This window comes from Oryctolagus cuniculus, chromosome 4 (assembly GCF_964237555.1).
Source record: "Oryctolagus cuniculus chromosome 4, mOryCun1.1, whole genome shotgun sequence".
NCBI lineage: Eukaryota > Metazoa > Chordata > Mammalia > Lagomorpha > Leporidae > Oryctolagus > Oryctolagus cuniculus.
In genome coordinates, this window is record NC_091435.1 from 36126508 (window position 1) to 36145582 (window position 19075).

A 19075-nucleotide genomic window follows, 5' to 3' on the forward strand; every position below is an offset into this window, starting at 1 on the left:
ATTACTATATATATGTATATATATACATATGATAGGAGAAATATATGCTGCATACACACTATATTATATTGTGAGTACATATACATAAACACATGTAAGTATATATAATTATATGTGTATTTATATACATTTACATACACAGAATTGTCTAACATACTGTATTATTTTTCATTTCTGGGTGGCTTTTAATGTGTTTGTGTGTGGCACTAGAAGACATATAAAAAAATGTGCCAATGCTGAAGTTATTTAGGGGATTAAAATGGATAATTGCTTCAATATGGAGTGTGTTACACACATAGGAGAAAAGCCATTGTTTAATTTGGAATGCAATAAAATACCATACTTAAAAGTTAATTTACAGCATTTTTCACCATGCACATCCAAAATACCACAAGAAACTCCTTTTTTAAAAGACATATTAAGACTTATTAGCTCAAAGGGGACTGTTTTGACCATCAGTAAAGGGATGTAGAATAGCAACTTCACTATGAAAGGATTCCAAGATTGTTGTGTTTGGATAATTCACGTTCTGTAGAGTAAAAATATCTTCATGTTAAACAAGGGCTGGCTTTTAACTACTACCACCCTGTGCAAAAGCTGAGGAAACACAGAAAAATTTATTCAAACCATCTGTAAATAAGGCAAGCCCAGAGAATGTGTGATAAACATGTACAGTTTGAAATATGTAATATATTCTATTTGAAAACAAAAGCTATTTCAAGATGCTGCATTCAAGTGGGACTTGTGGCAAATGAACCTCCACCCTCTAAAATTCTGCCCCTGAGGGGCTTCAACGACTTCTGAAATAACGTACAAGCATATGACTGTGGATCACAGCACTCTAGGCTCCCGCAAAAATGATGCCTTCATAAACATGTTCAAGAGAAAAAGGGAATGCTACCATTAATTTATGAAAGCAGGTGTTGATACAATGCACCATATAGCATTTACAGGCAGAAGACAAAAGGGGATTATCCACCCATAACTTGGAGCTTTTTTTTTTCCTAACACTGATACAGAGTCAATTCATTGTATAATGAACTATTATCCAGTTTGTAAACAGACAAGATATTAATTTACCTTTGCTATCTCGTTTCTTTTCTTTCCAACTACATCCTATTTAATTTGACTGTTTTAATAGAATATCAGTAAATTCTGTATTCCATACAGGAAAATTAGTTTTATTTTTCAAGAGTTTTTTTTTTTTTTTTTTTTTTACTTTATACCAACTGCAGCAAGCTCATGAGTACCAGATATTTTTTGAAACAATGTATGCTAAATTATATTATTTAATCTAATTATATTATTTTCATAGTTGCCTGAAAAAAAAGAGAAAAAGGGTCCTTTTATGTTTTTCACTATTTCCTTAGTTTTAGAAAAAAGTGAAATGTCCTAGAAATTCATTAAAATGTTAAATATAACGTATTCATAGTAATGCAAGTTCTTAATGCCTATCTAATTAATATTACAATGTTATAATGGTTTTAGACCAGTAATTTTAAAGTTAATATAACACTACCTTTTAAATGCCCTTAACCCATAAGCATAAATGTGATAAATGTATTTATTCTGCAAACATTTACTCTGTGCGTACTCAAACTCTCTGGTAGATTTTGAGACCAAAGAGATCACAAGCAATAACTATTTAGGAAACGTGTTATACTCTAAGACATGCAAGGACTCAACCCTAAGGCACCCTTATTAATACCACCTAACTACATATCTTGCCACATCAGACTGTATTTTTCTAAATGTCCATAGAGTAGCTTCTATTCTAAATACTCTCCTCAAGTAAGAACTTGCAATTTCCCCATCAAGGGAGGCAGTTTAGTGCTATGCACTTGAACTTGAAGGGAGCCTGTGACTGCTTCAACCAGTAGAATGTGGTAGAAGTAAGACAGTGACCCAACTCCAAGTCAGACTCTTCACTGGCCTGGGAGCTGCTTCTTCCTGACTTCTTGGAGGCCTGGTTCCAGGTAAGGAGCACCACTACTCTGCCACTCCATGTTAGGAGAAATGCTAGCTGTTTTGTCAGGTCTAAAGAAGGGGACTCTGTGAGAAAAGAGGCCAGGGGCTCTGTGACATAAGATAGATGGCAGAAGAAAGTAACTTCAAAAAGCATCCCCCAGCCCCAAACATCCAGGCAAATTGTGGATCGGAGATTACTGCCCCAATTCATCCTTTCAGAATTCTTTACTCATGGGATTTTGAATTAAATAAAACGGTTCTTTAGTAGCTTGATAACACAGCAGTACGAACTGGAACTCGGGCACTGTGTTAGGAATTTAGTTAAATAAAATATATATGGCCTTTGTCTGAAGGGGCTTGTAGCCCAGTGGAGAGGACTAACAACTAAGAAAGCACACTTTGAAAATGCAGTGTGAAGTGTCATGACAGACAACATGCATTGTGGGAGCACATGAAAGTGGCTCTTATTCCAGGGTAAGGATCTCAGGAAAAGATCCTGGAAGAATCAGCCCTTTAATCTTGCATTTAAAGGATACAGAGGTGTCAGCTCCAAAAAGAGAGGGGGTGATGGTATTACGGGAAGATGAGACAGCATATGCAAAGATGTTGAGGTGAGCAAGAAGCATGCTCATTCCAGGAACTGGAAGAAACTGAGAGTGAAAACAACACAGACAGTGATGGGGGAGTGGCGATGGGTAAGCTCAGAGAGGCACACAGGGTCAGATCACAAAGGGCCTTGATTGCTACATTAAGGAGTCTTGCCTTTATTTTAAGGGAAATGGGAAGTCATTGAGAAATTTAAACAGTGGAAAGACTTGATCAGCATTGCATTTATGAAAATGCCTCAGCACAGTCCACAGCAATGGATTAGACTGAAGAAAGGGCAAGGCTAAAGGCAACAGGAGCACTTAGCTGAATATTACTGTAATGCAGGCGAGAGAAAATGGCTGTCGGAACCTGGAAAGTGCATTTATGGCTGGAGTTACATGTGCCATTCAGAAGGATAGTGAAGCAGTAAAGATCTGCGGGAACAAGTACTTGGATATTTGAGTCTACAGCTCTGGAATGAGATCTGTAGAGAAATAGCAATCTAACTCTAATGAGTGCATCATTAGAGAAGTGGCAGGATGATACGAAACAGAACTCATCCACCAATGTAGCAGGTATTCAAATGGGTCAAGGGATACAGAAGAGGCTTTGTTCCAGAACCTAACTAAAGATCAAAGTCACAACATTGTATATAATGTCAAAAAGATGTTCATAGCACACATAGTCAACACTGGGGGAACTGGTTAAAAGAATCACAGTACACACTTAATATATGTCTAAATAAAAAAATTATCAATATAGAAAAATGTACAGGGTCAGTGAAAAGAGTGGTTTGTAAAATAACATTGGCATATCAAAAACTCAAGCACTGTGAATATATATATATATATATATATATATATATATATAAAGAGAAAGAACTGAAAGATATTTACTCTAAGATCGCAACTGTGTCTGTTTTTGAATATATAGGTCATTGGCAAGTTTATATTTTCCACTTTGTTTATACGTAATTTCAAACTTTTTATATTAAACATATAGAACACACATTCATTATAAAGACAGTAAAAGGGTTTTAAAATTATTTATTTATTAACAGGCCAGAAAGAGAGACAGAAACACAGATACAGAAAAGCAAGCCTCCATTCATTGGTTCACTACCCAAAGGCCCACAATGGCCAGGGTCAGCTGAGAACTCAGCCCAAGTTCCCCATGTGAGTGGTCTGGACCCAAATATTCTAGCCATCACCACTGCCTCCCAAGGTCTACATTAGCAGGAAGCTGGACTTAGGAGTTGGAGCTGCAGATGTGACCCAAATGTTCTGATGTAGGATGTGGGCATCTTAATTGTTAGGCAAAAGGTCAACTCCTGAGAGGTTTTTTGTTTTGTTTTATTTTGTTTTTTAATGGGCATTCATCTACTTTTTACTAGTGCCAGTGTTATTTCCAGCAATAATCCTGGAAATAAAACTAATAATACCCTTACAGTTGAAAATCCATTTTGTGAAAGGCTGAACATTGACAAATTGGTTGCAAGTGCAAGTAGTTAATGTATTTCCCAATTATATATGTCTACCTCAAGTTCATATAAGTATTAATCACTCTAAAACAGTTGCAGGTAGGTCAACTTCAAATTTTACTGTACTATTAAATGCCACTCATCAATTACTTACTGAAGAAAGCTCTGTAGAGCTCAAAAACATAATGAGCTCTGTCCTCAAAGAGCTTGTCATTTAAACGGCAGGACAAGAAATACAAATAGCAAATTCTAATGCATCAAGAAAACTGACTTGCGTGGCAACAGGCATATAAATGTAAATATGGTTGATTTTTGCCAACCAGAGGAAATCTTCACAGAGTGAACACATTTGAGCGGGGCTTGGAAAGATGGGGAATTCTTGTCAGACAATCAAAAAGCAGCTAAGACCTTGATATTAGTGTTTTTAAGGTAAATTCAAGGATTTCAAACTAACTCATTTAGGAAGAGTGAATGTGAAGGGCTTGGGGAGAAAAGATAAGAAGAGAGAAATGGATCGTGAAAACCTTTGAATACTGGGCTATACCATAAGAACTGACTCCAAATGGAGAAACAGTATCAGACTTCCTGTGTGCAATGAGAGATTGAGAGAGAACAGAAAGTGAGAGAGAGATGAAGGGTGGAAACCAGTTCAAAGATACGGAAGTATTTCAAGGGATAAGGACAAACAGCCTGCTGCAGCAGTTGCAGGAATGAAAACAAAGCAACTCAAGAGCTATTTTTGAGCGACACTGGAGGGAATTTGGTGAGTAACTTCACCCATGGAATGACAGGAAGACAGAGAGAAAATTAGACGATAGGATTGCAAAATGATAAAGCTATCTTTTATAGTTTGGCCTATTCCCTTGGCTATTTTTAGTACACTGGTCAAATAAATAATGGTTGATAATTCAGAACAAGACGGCCACAAAAGTAGGACAAGGTATAAAGAAGAAAAGTCAGGTATTTTATTTTTTTTATCTTTTAAAGCTTTTATTTAATGAATGCAAATTTCATAGGTATAAATTTTAGGAATATAGTGGTTCTCCCTCCCCAAACTCACTCTCCCACCCCCACTCCAATCCAACCTCCTACTCCTCTCCCATCCCATTCTTCATTAAGATTCATTTTTAATTAACTTTATATACAGAAGGCCAACTCTGTACTAAGTAAAGATTTCAACAGTTTTGGTGCAAAGAATTTAGATGTGAACATGTCAAGATGTCTAAGAGAATATACCACTGAGGAATTCAGGAAAAATTTTTGGTATGGATAAATGAATTTGACAACCATCAGAAAATAAAAATTAACAGGTGAACCAAGCAATGGCATGATACCATAAGAATGAGGATAGGAGAGAACAAATATTTTTGATTACTTACCCCCTTCAGGTACTTTATATAAATTATGTTATTTGATTCTCAAAATCATTCTAAAATTACCACTGTTGCAGAAAGCTTAAGAACAGTAAAGACAGAAGCTTTTAGATTTGAGCATTCAGAAGTTCTTTCATCAGACTGACTGAAGCAAAATAGTGTCAGCCAGATGTCGAGGGCTGCAGAGTGAAATGGAAGCAAGAAGGTGGAAGTAGTTAAAAACAATACTGAGCAGTAAGAGAACAAATAACTAGAAGGGGAGTGAAGGAAACAGGAAAATCAAAGAGAAGTAGAGTTAACCGTGAAGAGAAGGAAGGAAAGATAGAATGAACAGGAAGAAGCTAAAATGTCAGGATAAAAGGCAAAATGGTTTTTGCTTTCAAGGAAGGTGGAAAGGATTTATAAGGAAGACAAAATAATAGGCAAATCAGTAAGATGATATTGGGTACCATTGATAACACAGTGAAGAGTGGTGAACTGTGCCGTGGCGCAGTGGGTTTAACCTCTGCCTGCAGCTCTGGCATCCCATATGGGTGCTGGTTCTAGTCCTGACTGCTCCTCTTCCAATCCAGATCTCTCCTGTGGCCTGGGAAAGCACTAGAAGATGGCTCAAGGCCTTGGGCCCCTGTACCCATATGGGAGACCCGGAAGAAGCTCCTGGTTCCTGGCTTTGGATCGGTGCAGCTCCAGCCATTGCGGCCATTTGAGGAGTGAACCAATGGATTGAAGACCTCTCTCTCTGTCTCTCTCCCTCTCACTGTCTATAACTCTACTTTTCAAATAAAATATTAAAAAAAAAAGAGTGGTGAACAAATACATAATTTGAGCAAATGAAAGAATGCTGTTATTTCAGAAGTTAAAAAAATAGTAGAATAGTCTCCATAGGAAAAAGAATTTTATTTTCTCTCAATCTTCACCAAGTTCCATGGATATTACATTTAAGTCATTGACAATCTAACTTACTCCTTGTCAAACAGAAGACTTAAGTACCTCTTAAATTTAAAGAGTAAATTTAGGAGCCAGCATTGTGGCACAACAGGTTAGACCACTGCCCTGATGCTGGCATCCTATATGGGCACCATCTTGAATCCCAGCTGCTCCACTTGTTAACCAACTCCCTTCTAACGTGCCTGGGAAAGCAGCAGAACACAGCCCAATTGCTTGGGCCCCTGTAACCATGTAGGAGACTTGGATGAAGCTCCTGCTTCCTGGCTTCTGCCTCACCCAACCCTGGCCACTGTGGCCATTTGGGGAGTGAATCAGTGGAAGCAAGATCTCTCTCTTCCTCTCCCTCTCTCTCTGTCTCTCCCCGGCCCCCACTCCATCTCTCCCTCCCTCTACAGCTCTGCTTTTAAAATAAATAAATAAATCCTTTACTTAAAAAGTATATGGTTTAATCTTGGTAATAACTTCTTGGTGATAGCATAGTTAATAAACATTATAAATTGTGCTTTAATCTACAGAGTAAAATTCAAGAAGCAGAAGCCAAAATATGTTATTCATTCAATAATACTGAAGGAAAATCTTCTAAAGCAAGTAACACACTAAGTTTCAAAGGGTATTATGAATACAGAAAGTAATATGTTTTATGTGTCTAGGGCAAGAACATAGTACAAACAAAATCAGCAAAAGTGGAGAAGAGCTAAGAGTATGCAGTAATGGCTTTTATGTGGTTGAAATGATAAGTGAAGTCATATATAACATAAATGTATGGGTGAGGCTCACTCAGTACATGGATTTTAAAGTCAAATGTGCACACACACATACACACACACATCACAATCACACATCCACAAACTGTCTAGAGACCTGGATAAGAGGATTCTAACCTGATACAGAAACTGAATTAAAGGTATCTGCGGTCAACATAAAATAAGTATACCAAAATCATTCTTCTGCAACATTACTTACAGCTGTGAAAGAATAAACTATTACATGGAAGTAATTTAAAAGGGTGGAGAAAAAAAATATTTTTCCACAGAACAAAGAAGTGCCTTACCTATGCATAAAGAAAAATAAAATATAAAATCACCCACCATAATACCACATTACAGGATCAGCAAAACATATGCAAGATCTTCATGTGTTTATGAATGCAATTATCTTGAGTGGGTGAGAATTGATACGTAATTTTACAGCTGTAATTTCATGTAGGTCAATTAATCTACTGTAATGATCAACAACATCACTTGATACGTTCATAATTTGGACTTACTGTTGGATGACACTCTAAGAAAAGGCTCATGTGACATGAAAATTATTTCAATGTTCGCATTCAATAAACATGACTACAGAGTGGAAATGATCACATTGATCAACAAAGGAGACTAGCGACAATGTACCTCCTGTCAGGTTGGTGCTGCATGTGGCCAATCTCTTCTGGGCAGTCCTGCAGCATGGGCTGGAGTTCCTCTTGCGGGGAAGGGGTCAGAGTGGCAGTGGACTGATGGCTATAGGACACAGCTGCTGGAGAGGAAGCTGCTCCCCGTACAGGGGGAGTGGGGCCTCTTTCATCTTCCTCTTCTTCCAGTTCATCTTGTTGCAAATACATCCTTGCTGGGGGTACAGGGCATGGCATCTCTTGGTCATAGCTAAAACAAATTATAAGGACACGTAGACTTTACTTCAGATTATTCAAACAAGCCACTTGTATAGAAAGTAGTCTGTCCTCTTTTAGTTGATTTTCAAATCTGAATATGCTGGGTCATTTTACAAAGATGTTGTTAGAGTTCAATGACACAAAGCTTGATGAATTACTACAAATGCACTTTGTTTCCTCAAGAGACTGTAAATTACAGTAGTTTACTACAGGATCTGAGAAGTCATGCAATAAAGAAATCCACTTCACATATTTAACTGAGGATATCTCAAATGTGTTTGGTGTATTCTGTCCCTCCAACTCAACATGGTCTCTGAAACTGGATTCAAAGAAGGGATTGGCAGGGGACTCAAAGATGGAGTTCTGGACGCAGAGAAGAACTGCTTTTGAAAATCCTTTCAGAGAGAGATATACTGCAGATCAACTGATGTAGTCTAATACATTCCTTTGAATTATAATTGATCACTATTTCTTCCATTAAGCACAAAAATGAAGTAGTTGGTCTGCATTTTGGATTAGTGAGTGAAAAACTCAATACCCTTAAATGATGAAATGCCCCTTGGTGCCTCTGCTAGATCTGTGTGGGGACCAAGATGGATCTGGGAACCAGTGACAAGCATCTTGCCAAGGGAATGTGTTTATTGATAAGAAGAGCAGGTAGGTCCTGCATCATCTCTTTCATGACATTTTGCGTCCAGTCACTCCTTCCTTCTTTATCCTCCCTCAATGCTTCCAAAATTCCTTTGATACACACCACTCTTGGGCCACTCATTTGCCCAAAAGTAATAAATACTTCTTGAATTGCTTAGAGAATAAAATATGAATTCTTAAGGCAAGAGTTTCACACATCTGTATAAGCTGGCTTGCATTTGCCCTACCAGCTTCCTTTCACCCTCTACCATGTGTGTCCTGTTAGCTCTGAAGGACTCCATAACCCTGTGTGGTCCCAATGGCTACAAAAATCACCCTCTCTTAATTGTGAACTTTCTTATTTGTCAAAGTCAAGAACAAATGTCATAAATTCAAAAATTCGCCATTCATTCTAGTCAGGATTAGTCTTCTCTTTGGGGCAAAGTTGCTGTTAGTTCTTTCTTTTATTCTTTACATTTTTGGTCAGGCTTTATCTTAATCCCTTTCATAAACGAAAATAGCAATAAACACTGTGTTAAAAGTGCCTATGGGGACTTGCATCATGGCATAGTGGGTAAAGCTGCTGCCTGCAATGCTGGCATTCCAAATGGGCACCTGTTCGTGTCCTGGCTGCATCACTTCCAATCCAACTCCCTGCTATAGCCTGGGAAAAGCAGTGGAAGATGGCCCAAGTTCTTGTGCCCCTGCCACACATGTGTGAAACCGAGTTGAAGTTCCTGGTACTTGGATTCCACAGGGCCCAGCCCGGCCATTGCGGCCATCTGGGAGGTGAACCACCAGATGGAAGATCTCTCTCTCTCTCTCTCTCTCTCTGTGTGTGTGTGTGTGTCTTCCCCTCTCCCTGTTACTCTTTCAAATAAATAAGTCTTAAAAAACTGCCTATGAAATGAATTTCTAAAACATAGCTGACTGGGATAAGCATTGGGTGCAGCCGTTGAGACACCATTTAGGATGCCTATATCACACACTGCCTAGGTTCAAGTCTCAGCTCCAGCTCCTGATTTTATCATCCTGCTAAAATGGATGCAGGCATGCAGCAGGTGATGGCTCAAGTAACTGGGTTCCTGCCACCGACATGTGTTCCTGGTTCCTGCTTCATTCAGCTCCCCAACCACGGCCAGCAATTGGAGAACTGGGACTTAAACCAGTGGATAAAAGTATGTGCATGATCTCTCTTTCCCTCTCTCAAAAAATCAAACAAATAAATTAAAAAACAGCCAATACTCATCACTTGTAGATTCCATATTTGAGAAGACATTAAATTGGCAAATTTATTATAAATAACCCCTAAAACAACACATGTGGCACTTTCATGGTTATTCCCAGATATCCAAAAAGAGGCCAAAAATTTGAGTCACCTGAAGTACATGTTCCCAGCTAAGGTTAAACAAGATGACATCCCGCTTTCTTGTGTCAGCTTGCACAATGTAAGCACTGTGCATTTCATGGTTTATTTTGCTTTATATGGGTGATTTCTCAGTTTAAAATGGCCCCCAAACAAAGTGCTGAGTTGATGTGTAGTGTTCCTAAGAAGGCCATGATGTGCCTTTTAGAGAAAATACCTCTTTATGTAAACTTTGCTTAGGAATAACTTACAGTGCAGCTGGCTACAAGTTCCATGTTAGTGAATCAATCAAGTACACTAGAGAAGGGGCTGTGGCATAGTGGATAAAGCCACCATCTGCAGTGCCGACATCCCATATGGACGCCAGTTCGAGTCCCGGCTGCTCCACTTCTGATCTAGCTCTCTCAGATGGCCTGGGAAAGCAGCAGACGAAGGCCCAAGTCTTTGAGTCCCTGCACCCATGTGGGAGACCCAGAGGAAGCTCCTAGATCCTTGCTTAGGATTGGCACAGCTCTGGTCGTTGTGGCCATCTTGGGAGTGAACCAGCAGATGGAAGATCTCTCTGTCTCTCTCTCTGCTTCTGCCTCTCTGTAACTCTGTTCAAATAACTAAATAAATCTTAAAAAAATAAAAGTATACTAGGGAAGGCATCTGTAAACACACACAAAACAAGGTTATGTATTTATGAGTTGAGAAAAATGTTAAGATCAGACACTCAAAAGGAACATGATCCTGTATTTCCCCTGGAAGCAACAGTTCACTAGCAACTGTGATGATGAGAACCACTGTGGATCATGATGATCACCTGTAAGTATTTTTCTTAAGATTTTACTTAAAAAGACATTTTATAAAAAGATTATTAGAAAACAGAAGCAGAAAAATTTTGTCTGTGGGTAGGAACTTTAAAACACTTTTCTCCCTAAAGTTTTTTTAAAATATGTATTGATTTGTTTGAATGTCAGAGTTACAGTGAGAGAGGGACAGAAGATACAGAGAGAGGAGGGAGGGAGGGAGGGTGGGAGGGAGAGAGAGAGAGAAAGAGAACTTCCAGCTGCTGGTTCACTCCCCACGTGGTTGCCATAGCCAGGGCTGAGCCAGGCTGAAGCCAGGAGCCAGGTCTCCCACGTGGTTGGCAGGGGCCCAAGCACTTCATAAAACATTGTTTCTGTACAGAGAGTTAATGAAAAACATCTTTCTTTATAAAATACCAGGGCAAAAGACTAGATTTTTCAGGTAGACTTAACTTCTCTTTGTTAATTCTCTCTGTCAAGTGAGTTCTCCTTTGGTCACACTAGTGACAGCTCTTCTATTCCACTTAGCATTATCAAGGCTACTTCTACAGACTATGGGACTATAGGATAAGAAAGAAGCACACAAACTTCCCAACTGCTGTCATGTGGATTCTCTGTGAAATGCTTGTGAAGAAGTAATCAGTAAATTCCTACAGTTTTAGCATAATGTGATAATATCAAAGAACCAATCATTTTCAGGATGCTATAGCTGTGGTATAAATCCACACAATTATTCCTTGAAAATCAGACATATGTCACAGAATGTCATATACACAGCCATCCCCTCTACATACATAGGTTCAGATCTGCATATTTAACCAACAATGGAGAAAAAATATTTGAAAAGAAATTGGTTCTGTATTGAACATGTATGATAGTTTTTTCTTGTCATTATTGTATTGTGTCATTGTTGTTTATTCTCTGTTTATATAACACTTACATTCTATTAGGTATTAGTTATCTAGAGATGACTTAAAATATGTGGAAGAGTGTGTGCAAGTTACATGCAAATATATGCCACTTTATATAAGAAACCTGACATCCATAAATTTTGGTCCTGGAATCTATTCTGTGTGAACACTGAGGCATGACTATACATGATTTTATATATACATACACATTATATATACCTGAGCTCATATATTCATATATTCATACAAATGCATGATTACACACACTCACAAGGGGGTCTTAAAAATTTTATGAGAAATGTATATTTAGAAAAAACTATAGATCTCAAAATTTTCTCACACCAAAATAAATTCAGAAGTCAGTCTCCTCTTGGCAAATGCTCCTTGACTTATGCTGGGGCTATATCCTAATAAACCTATTGCAAGCTGAAAATATTACGTGTGTAAAATGCAGATAAAACCCCAAACCTATAGAACATCCCAGCTTAGCAACACAGTATATTGTAGAGTATTGTATGTTTAGATTCATGCTCACAAAGCTGACTGGCAGCTGTGGGCTACCACCACAGTCCACCATCATGAGAGTACTGAACCTTGTATCACTAGCTCAAGGAAAGATTAGATGTCAAAATCTGAAGTACAGTCTCTTTTCTTAACATTTATTTTACCTATTTGAAATCCAGACAACAAGAGAGAGAGAGAGCGAGCGCTTCCATCCCTCAGTTCACTCCCCAAATGGCTGCAATGACCAGGCTGAAGCCAGGAGCCTGCAACTCCATCTGGATTTCCCATATGGGTGGCAGGTGTCCAAGGACCTGGGCCATTCTCCGCTGCCCTCCCAGCCACATTAGCAAGAAAATGGATGGGAAGAGGAGCAGCCAGGACTCAAACCAGCACTTACATGGAAAGCTGGCATTGCAGGCAGTGGCTTTACCTGTTGTGCCACAATCCCAGCCCCATGAAGTGCAGTTTCAGCTAAATGAGTATGTTGCTGTCGGAACATCAGAAAGTAAAAAAATTGTTAAGTCAAACCAGTTTAAGTGAGGGTCTGTTTGCACTTAGTATGAACTGAAGCAGGCATGTTACACCACTTCCATCTGTGCGGAGGCTCCTCTTACCTTTCATCTACAGAGACACTGTACTCCTCACTATTGCTGTGTGGAGGGGGGTGTGCTGGAGGAGGGGGAAGCAGGTCCGCCCAGTTCATGCCACCCTGTTTTGGTACTTTGGGTGTCCGTGCCCCTTTCTTGTGCCCTTGACTCCCTAGAAAAGACAGAAAATATCCACCTCTTATTTCTGGCCTTTAAAACTTTCTGTTGTTCACAAGTGAATAGTTTTCTATAAGTAGAACCTTACAATTCATATTTGTGTGTAGAAACATTCTTCATTAATTTTAAACAGAACTCTACACAATAGAAGAAGCAAAAGGTCTGCCAAATTTAACAGCAAAACACATAGCAAAAAAAAAAAAAAAAAACCATAAATGAATTTTACAAGTCGTATCATTAATAGTGATCTTCCTACAGCAATTAATTGCATTATGGATTATCATCTAAAACAAATGAGCTGTAGACATATTTTCTGGAGTGCCTTTCTATTATTTAATTGCTGGAACCTAAAATACAATATGATATAGATACGATCTATTAGAGTTCCACTGTTGCATTAAATCACTGAATATATATAATTTGTACTTGTCCATTGAAATGTCTTAGGCCCATATTCTCACAAAAGGCAAATACACAAAAATAATTGCTGGAAGAATTAATAAAACAAATGACAAAAGAAGCAGGAAAACAATTTGTAAAAACAGACAGAAGGGTTTTCAGCCACTGTTTCTAAAATTATGAGTGATAGTAAAGTGATGTTGCTCAAATATTGTTAGTAATCTGAAACAGTCCAATTATTCAAGTGTTCGTAAAGTTCTGGCTTTCTCTTTAAAAACGGGTTGCAGTGCATTTCAGAGCATTCATTTTTGAAAACTTTGGGCCACAGATATTTCAAAATAAAAGTTCCTCCCTGATACATTTGAGATTCAGATGGATGTAACAGACAAAGAGTCAATAATTATCTTTCTCATATGATCCTTTGATATCAGCAAATCATCTCGGTCCTAATTTTTTTAACTATATCTGAAACAGCTCCCAGGTACATGGTGCATGAAACAGGTCTCAGCATTTTTTCTAACTCACTGGGGAATTTTCAGTCAAATGGGAGTGTGTGTTAAACCAGATGTTCTTGCTCTGCTATGTTATTGCACCCAGTGTGGGTTGAGGGACAGGCTGTTATGAACAAACAAGGCCTGTCAGCCCTCTGCTTGCACGTCTCTATGCTCCCTCCTGCCACCCGGCTGCCCTGCTAACATTAACCAGCATCTTTCTCTTGATTTCCCAATGCACATCCATTGGAACAAGGCTACATTCCTGAGAGGCCCAACATCACAGATCTCTCCTACATGTCATTTACTGGTTTGCTCTCTCTCCTAATTACCACCATAATTCACACCCCTATACCACTTTACTAGCTATTCACAGAACACCCACCAAATGATAAACAGCAGCAAAACATCAAGATGTAGGTATCTAACCTGGAGGATGGAGAAGATCAATTGAATATCTGCAACCTAAAGTCATAGTTTTTCCCATTAAAAATGATTTTCTCTGTAAGTGACTAATGATTCAAAGATGAAATGGCATATAATAATCAATGATTAAAATATTTTAATATGGCTTACTCAAAAGCAGAACATCAAAATTTTCCTCTTATAGTTTACTCATTTTTAAAAAAGAAAAAGTCACTCAAGATTTTCATAAAAAATAAAGGAAATATAATAACTTTAAAAAGGAAAAACAAAGAGAAACATTTCCTGATCCTTTAATTCAAATAGGAACCCATTTAACACAGATCAGAAAATGTCAAACTAAAGGACTTAAAAGGACTAAAGGCCTTTAGTTAAGGGAAGCTACAAATGCAATATTCATTACAGTAGAGGGGTAGACAGACTTGGCTAAAAGCACCTAGCAACAAGTTTAACCCAGTTGCTGGCAGGTGCCGTTTTTACACTGTCTTGGAGCCAGACGCTGGACCCCAGATCAGTGGTTTTGTTCTCACTGTGCTGTGACTTGCCACATGGTAGCTCTAATAATGAACTGCCTTTAATTAGAAAAACAGGACTGAAGTACTGGCAAGCTCCCATCTGCAGCCTCTATCAGGAAAACAGCTGGCAAACAGCTGCAACAGCATGAAGACCAAGGAGAGAGGCCTCAGTGTGGCCTCCAAGGCACTTACAGATTGAGGTTGGGAGGTTGTTTTATGAGGTTTCAGAGCACGAACTGAGGGACCGTAGAGAAATCATAAACTGAGACAGGTTCCTATTGGATCTAGAGCTCATGTTACTGTCTCTTAGGCTTTTGATTCTACTCAAATGTACTCAAACTTGATGCGCTTTAAAATTCTAGTTTCAGATGGTAACATAATTAGTGGATTATGTGTGCAACATTTTTAGTTCCTTGTTGACTGATGAGGAAAGCAGTTTTTTAAAAAATTCACTTATTTGAGAGACAGAGTAACAAAGACTGAGACAGAGACAATGCTTCCCGGTCTGCTGTTTCACTCTCCAGATGCCCACAATGGCTGGAGCCAAAGCCCGGAGCAGAAAACTGAATTATTTGAACTATCACCTGCTGCTTCCCAGGGCTTGCATTAGCAAGAAGCTGGCGTCAGGAGCTAGAGCTTGGAATTGAACCCAGGTACTCTAATGTGGAATGCAAATGTCCTAACCAATACCTTAACACATAGGACAGATGCCTGCTTAAAAAAAAAAAAAAAAAGATTGGAGATTCTGTGGCTCAGTGGGTTAAGCCTTATGGGCACAAGTTCAATTCCCAGCTCTTCTTCCAAAACAGCTCTCTGTTAAAGCACCTGGGAAAGAAGCAGTAAATGGGCCAAGTCCTTGGGTCTCTGCGCCCACATGGGAGACCCTGAAGAAGCTCCTGGCTTCTGGTTTTGGCCTGGCTCAGCCCTGGTCATTGCCAACCATTTGGGGAGTGAACCAGTAGATGGAAGATCTCTCTCTCTCTCTCCCTCTCTCTCTCTCTCTCTTTGTAACTCAGACTTCCAAGTGAATAAAACAAATCTTAGAAAAAATTTCACTTGAAAGAGTTAGCGAGAAAGACACACACACACACAAACACACATACGGGGTAGGGGAGAGAGAGCGAGAGCGAGAGCAAGAGAGAGAGAGAGAGAGAAATCTTTCATCCACTGGCTTACTCCCCAAATGTCCACAATGGCCAGGGCTGGGCCAGGGTAAAGCCAGGAGCTTCATCCAGGTCTCCCATGTGGGTGTCAGGAACTCAAGCACTTGGACTATCCTTTGCTGCTTTCCCAGGCATATTAACAGGGAGCCAGATCAGAAGTGGAGCAGCCAGGACACGAACTGGCATCCAAATGGAATGCCAACATGGCAGGATGCAGCTTTACCTGCTACACCACAAAGCCGGCCGCCCCCACAAAAGAAGTTTAATTCCTTTTAAAGATGAGCCCAACCTTCTGGCTTTTCTAAAGGTCATTAATAAGGAGGAAAATAGGACGCTCAGTTTTTGTTACCAAGCAGAACAAAAGGATTTCAGTGAGGGGACAGTCTTTCAGGATGCAGAGACAAGACCCATGCTTGGCATTCAAATTACGTAAACTGATTAGACATGCCTCCTATGTAGCCAATCCACTAACACTCACTTCCTAATCTTGGAGTACCATCTTTTTAATAGGAGAGGGTGAATTTTTCTTTGGTTCTTCTTACTTACCAGACGTACTGCTGCCCCGGTCTGAACTGTTATAGGATCCTCCTGTATTCTGGTCATACGATTGGTTGTAAGGGATAGTTGGAGGAATTGTATCATTTGCTCGATAATCTAGACATTCCAGTTGGAAAAAAAATTTAAACATTTATTCTCATTTTGTGAGGCATTTCATATTTCTATTTGAATTTCTGAGTAACTGAAAAAACTAATTAGATCACTTATTTAGCTTCTCTTTTATTTTTACATTCAGATGGTCAAGAAATAAAAGTTTAAGGGTTCACATGAAGATTATATATATAAATATATATAATATATCTAACTTAAAAATGTCATACAACATAATTATAGCAATAAGAAATCATAAAACTGTTATGTCTGCAAATCATAGAACATAAATTACTATACAATATTAATTAAAACTGAAACTTGTCAGTGAGATTATATCTGATACAAACTATATCCAAGATAAGGAAACAAAATGTCTCCATTGGCCCCAGAAATGCTTCTGCTTACTTAGACAAAGGTGAAAATCCAAATGATAAGCTCACCACTGGAATGTACTCAGTAATCATCTGTCAGTCTAGTTGCATTCCAGGGTCTTTATTACAGTCCGACATACCAAATCTGCTTACAAGCAGTATAAACATCAGAAATATTTGTACAAAGGACTGTCAGAGCTTTCCAAAGTCCAGCGTAAAACCACACACTATGGAAGAATAACGGGACAATAGTTTGAATCCGTGCTGTAAATTCCATGATTGCAAAAACTGTCCTATTCATCTCTGTCAGTCTATGTCATGAACTTATACAGGACTCTCAGTAAATATTTATTAAATTAGGTCATTATACCAATCAACTGCTTTCTTAAACGTGGGAAGAGGCTAGATGACTTTGTTGGCAATTTAAAAAGCATAATATACACATAATCAAAGGAAATGTTTAAGTTATCTTTTTGTAATCTCCATCTGTAAAGTGTTATACTTTTGAAGAAAGCATTCTGAACTCAAGCCTAAAGAAAATACTTCAAGAAGTTTGTGAAAAATGGAATTAAAAGATAATTTCATTTTGCTACAAAACACTTTTGAAATCCATGTGTACCCATGAGTCCATGTCTCCAGTTATCTACAATAAAATATATTTCTTACTTGGATACTTGTACAACATTGCCCCATATTAGAGCAATACCTTTTTTCCTGGAGATGTAACTTTGCAAATCAAGTTATTAGAGCAGTAGCCTAAAGGACTACAAAGAAATCAAATACCTATCTCTTCCAACTCAGACACATTACAATAGAGAAACATTCCCCTCAGGCCATCAAATACTATTCCACTGCTTCAAGTCAATTCTAAACTCCATTTACTTTAGGTTCTATACTGACAGACTTCAATCAGGTCAACCAAAGAAATTTAGGTTCTAAAATTATACATTGTACCAGTCTTAGCAACCACATGAGGTAACAGTAATACAACAAATTGAACCACTTCTCCAGTTCAAGTTTAATTTAATTATTTTTCTTCAGTTTGATATAAAAATGCCATTCGTTTATATGACCATGTAGAAGCAATTATCTTCCATCCTCAAGTGGAAAGAATGGGATAGTCTATTTATGGAAAATGTGAGGTATTGTGGGGGTTGGACACCTGACTTATGAATAAAAGATTGACTGTCCTCAGCAATTCCTCACCTACTATTAAATTTAAATTAATCTCAAAACCATTTGAAAATGCTTATATATTATTATAAAATCAATTTTCCAGGGTTATTGTTGTGCTAATGAACGCCTTGACACTGGAACTTTTGAAACCAAAGAAATAAGAAAACGTCAGGAACCCAAGAAATGATCTGCCTTGCCACTCTCACCCAGGTTGCAGCATCTCATGCTGTAGGGTCAAGAAGATAACTAAAGAAACGCACGCCGGAGACTGCGCGGCTTCTCACCTTTGTTCAGCTTGTTCTGCTCCATGATGTTATACTGAACCGGTGCCACCTCTTGTTTCTGCTGAGCAGGTGGTTTCCAGTGCTTCTCGCCAGAGTCCCCGCTGCCGTTGTTCATGTTATTGCTGAGGTTTGACTGGATGAGCTGGGTGGTGGCGTAAGGTGTGGGCTGCCCTGATGGATTGACAAAACGCCCGTCCTTCAGATTTGGGCTATTGAAGGTTTTCATCTCATTGATTTTGTTACTAAGGTCCACATCACCATAAACAGTTGACTCAGGGAGCATCAGATTTGTTTGTTTGTTATCCAGTTGGTTGTTATAATTGGCTATACAATCAGCTATGTGCAATGGAGAGGAAAAGGAAAACGTCATTCTGCATGGTTCTTTGTTTTAAATTTCTTTCTAAGTAGCTTTTCCAGTCACAGTAAACTTGCTAGGTTAGGTACACATGGACTTAAAGAAGACCAACACACAGGGCCTATTCTTCCTATGTACTTTCTAAAGAAAACAAAACCAGAGGGTACACAGAATCTGTTTGGAAAGTAATTCTGAACTTCTGCTTCTTCCGGAAAATAATTCATTGAACTTAACATAATTTTCTTTTACTGACCTCGTTACTAATGATCTCAC

The 19075-nt window shown here is 38.6% G+C and overlaps 1 protein-coding gene across 4 annotated transcripts in view; it reads right to left on the minus strand.

Annotated features, from left to right (window-relative positions):
- The window catches only part of ROBO1 (roundabout guidance receptor 1), a 1215767-nt gene that overhangs the window by 27140 nt on the left and 1169552 nt on the right, over positions 1 to 19075 (minus strand). For all 4 annotated transcript variants that reach the window (XM_051859421.2, XM_070071933.1, XM_051859420.2 and 1 more), the window contains 4 exons: positions 18448 to 18783; positions 16512 to 16619; positions 12825 to 12969; positions 7752 to 8000 (listed from right to left, as the gene is read on the minus strand). In XM_051859421.2, the coding sequence (XP_051715381.1) occupies positions 7752 to 8000; positions 12825 to 12969; positions 16512 to 16619; positions 18448 to 18783 (838 nt within the window). The remainder of the gene's footprint in view (positions 1 to 7751; positions 8001 to 12824; positions 12970 to 16511; positions 16620 to 18447; positions 18784 to 19075) is intronic.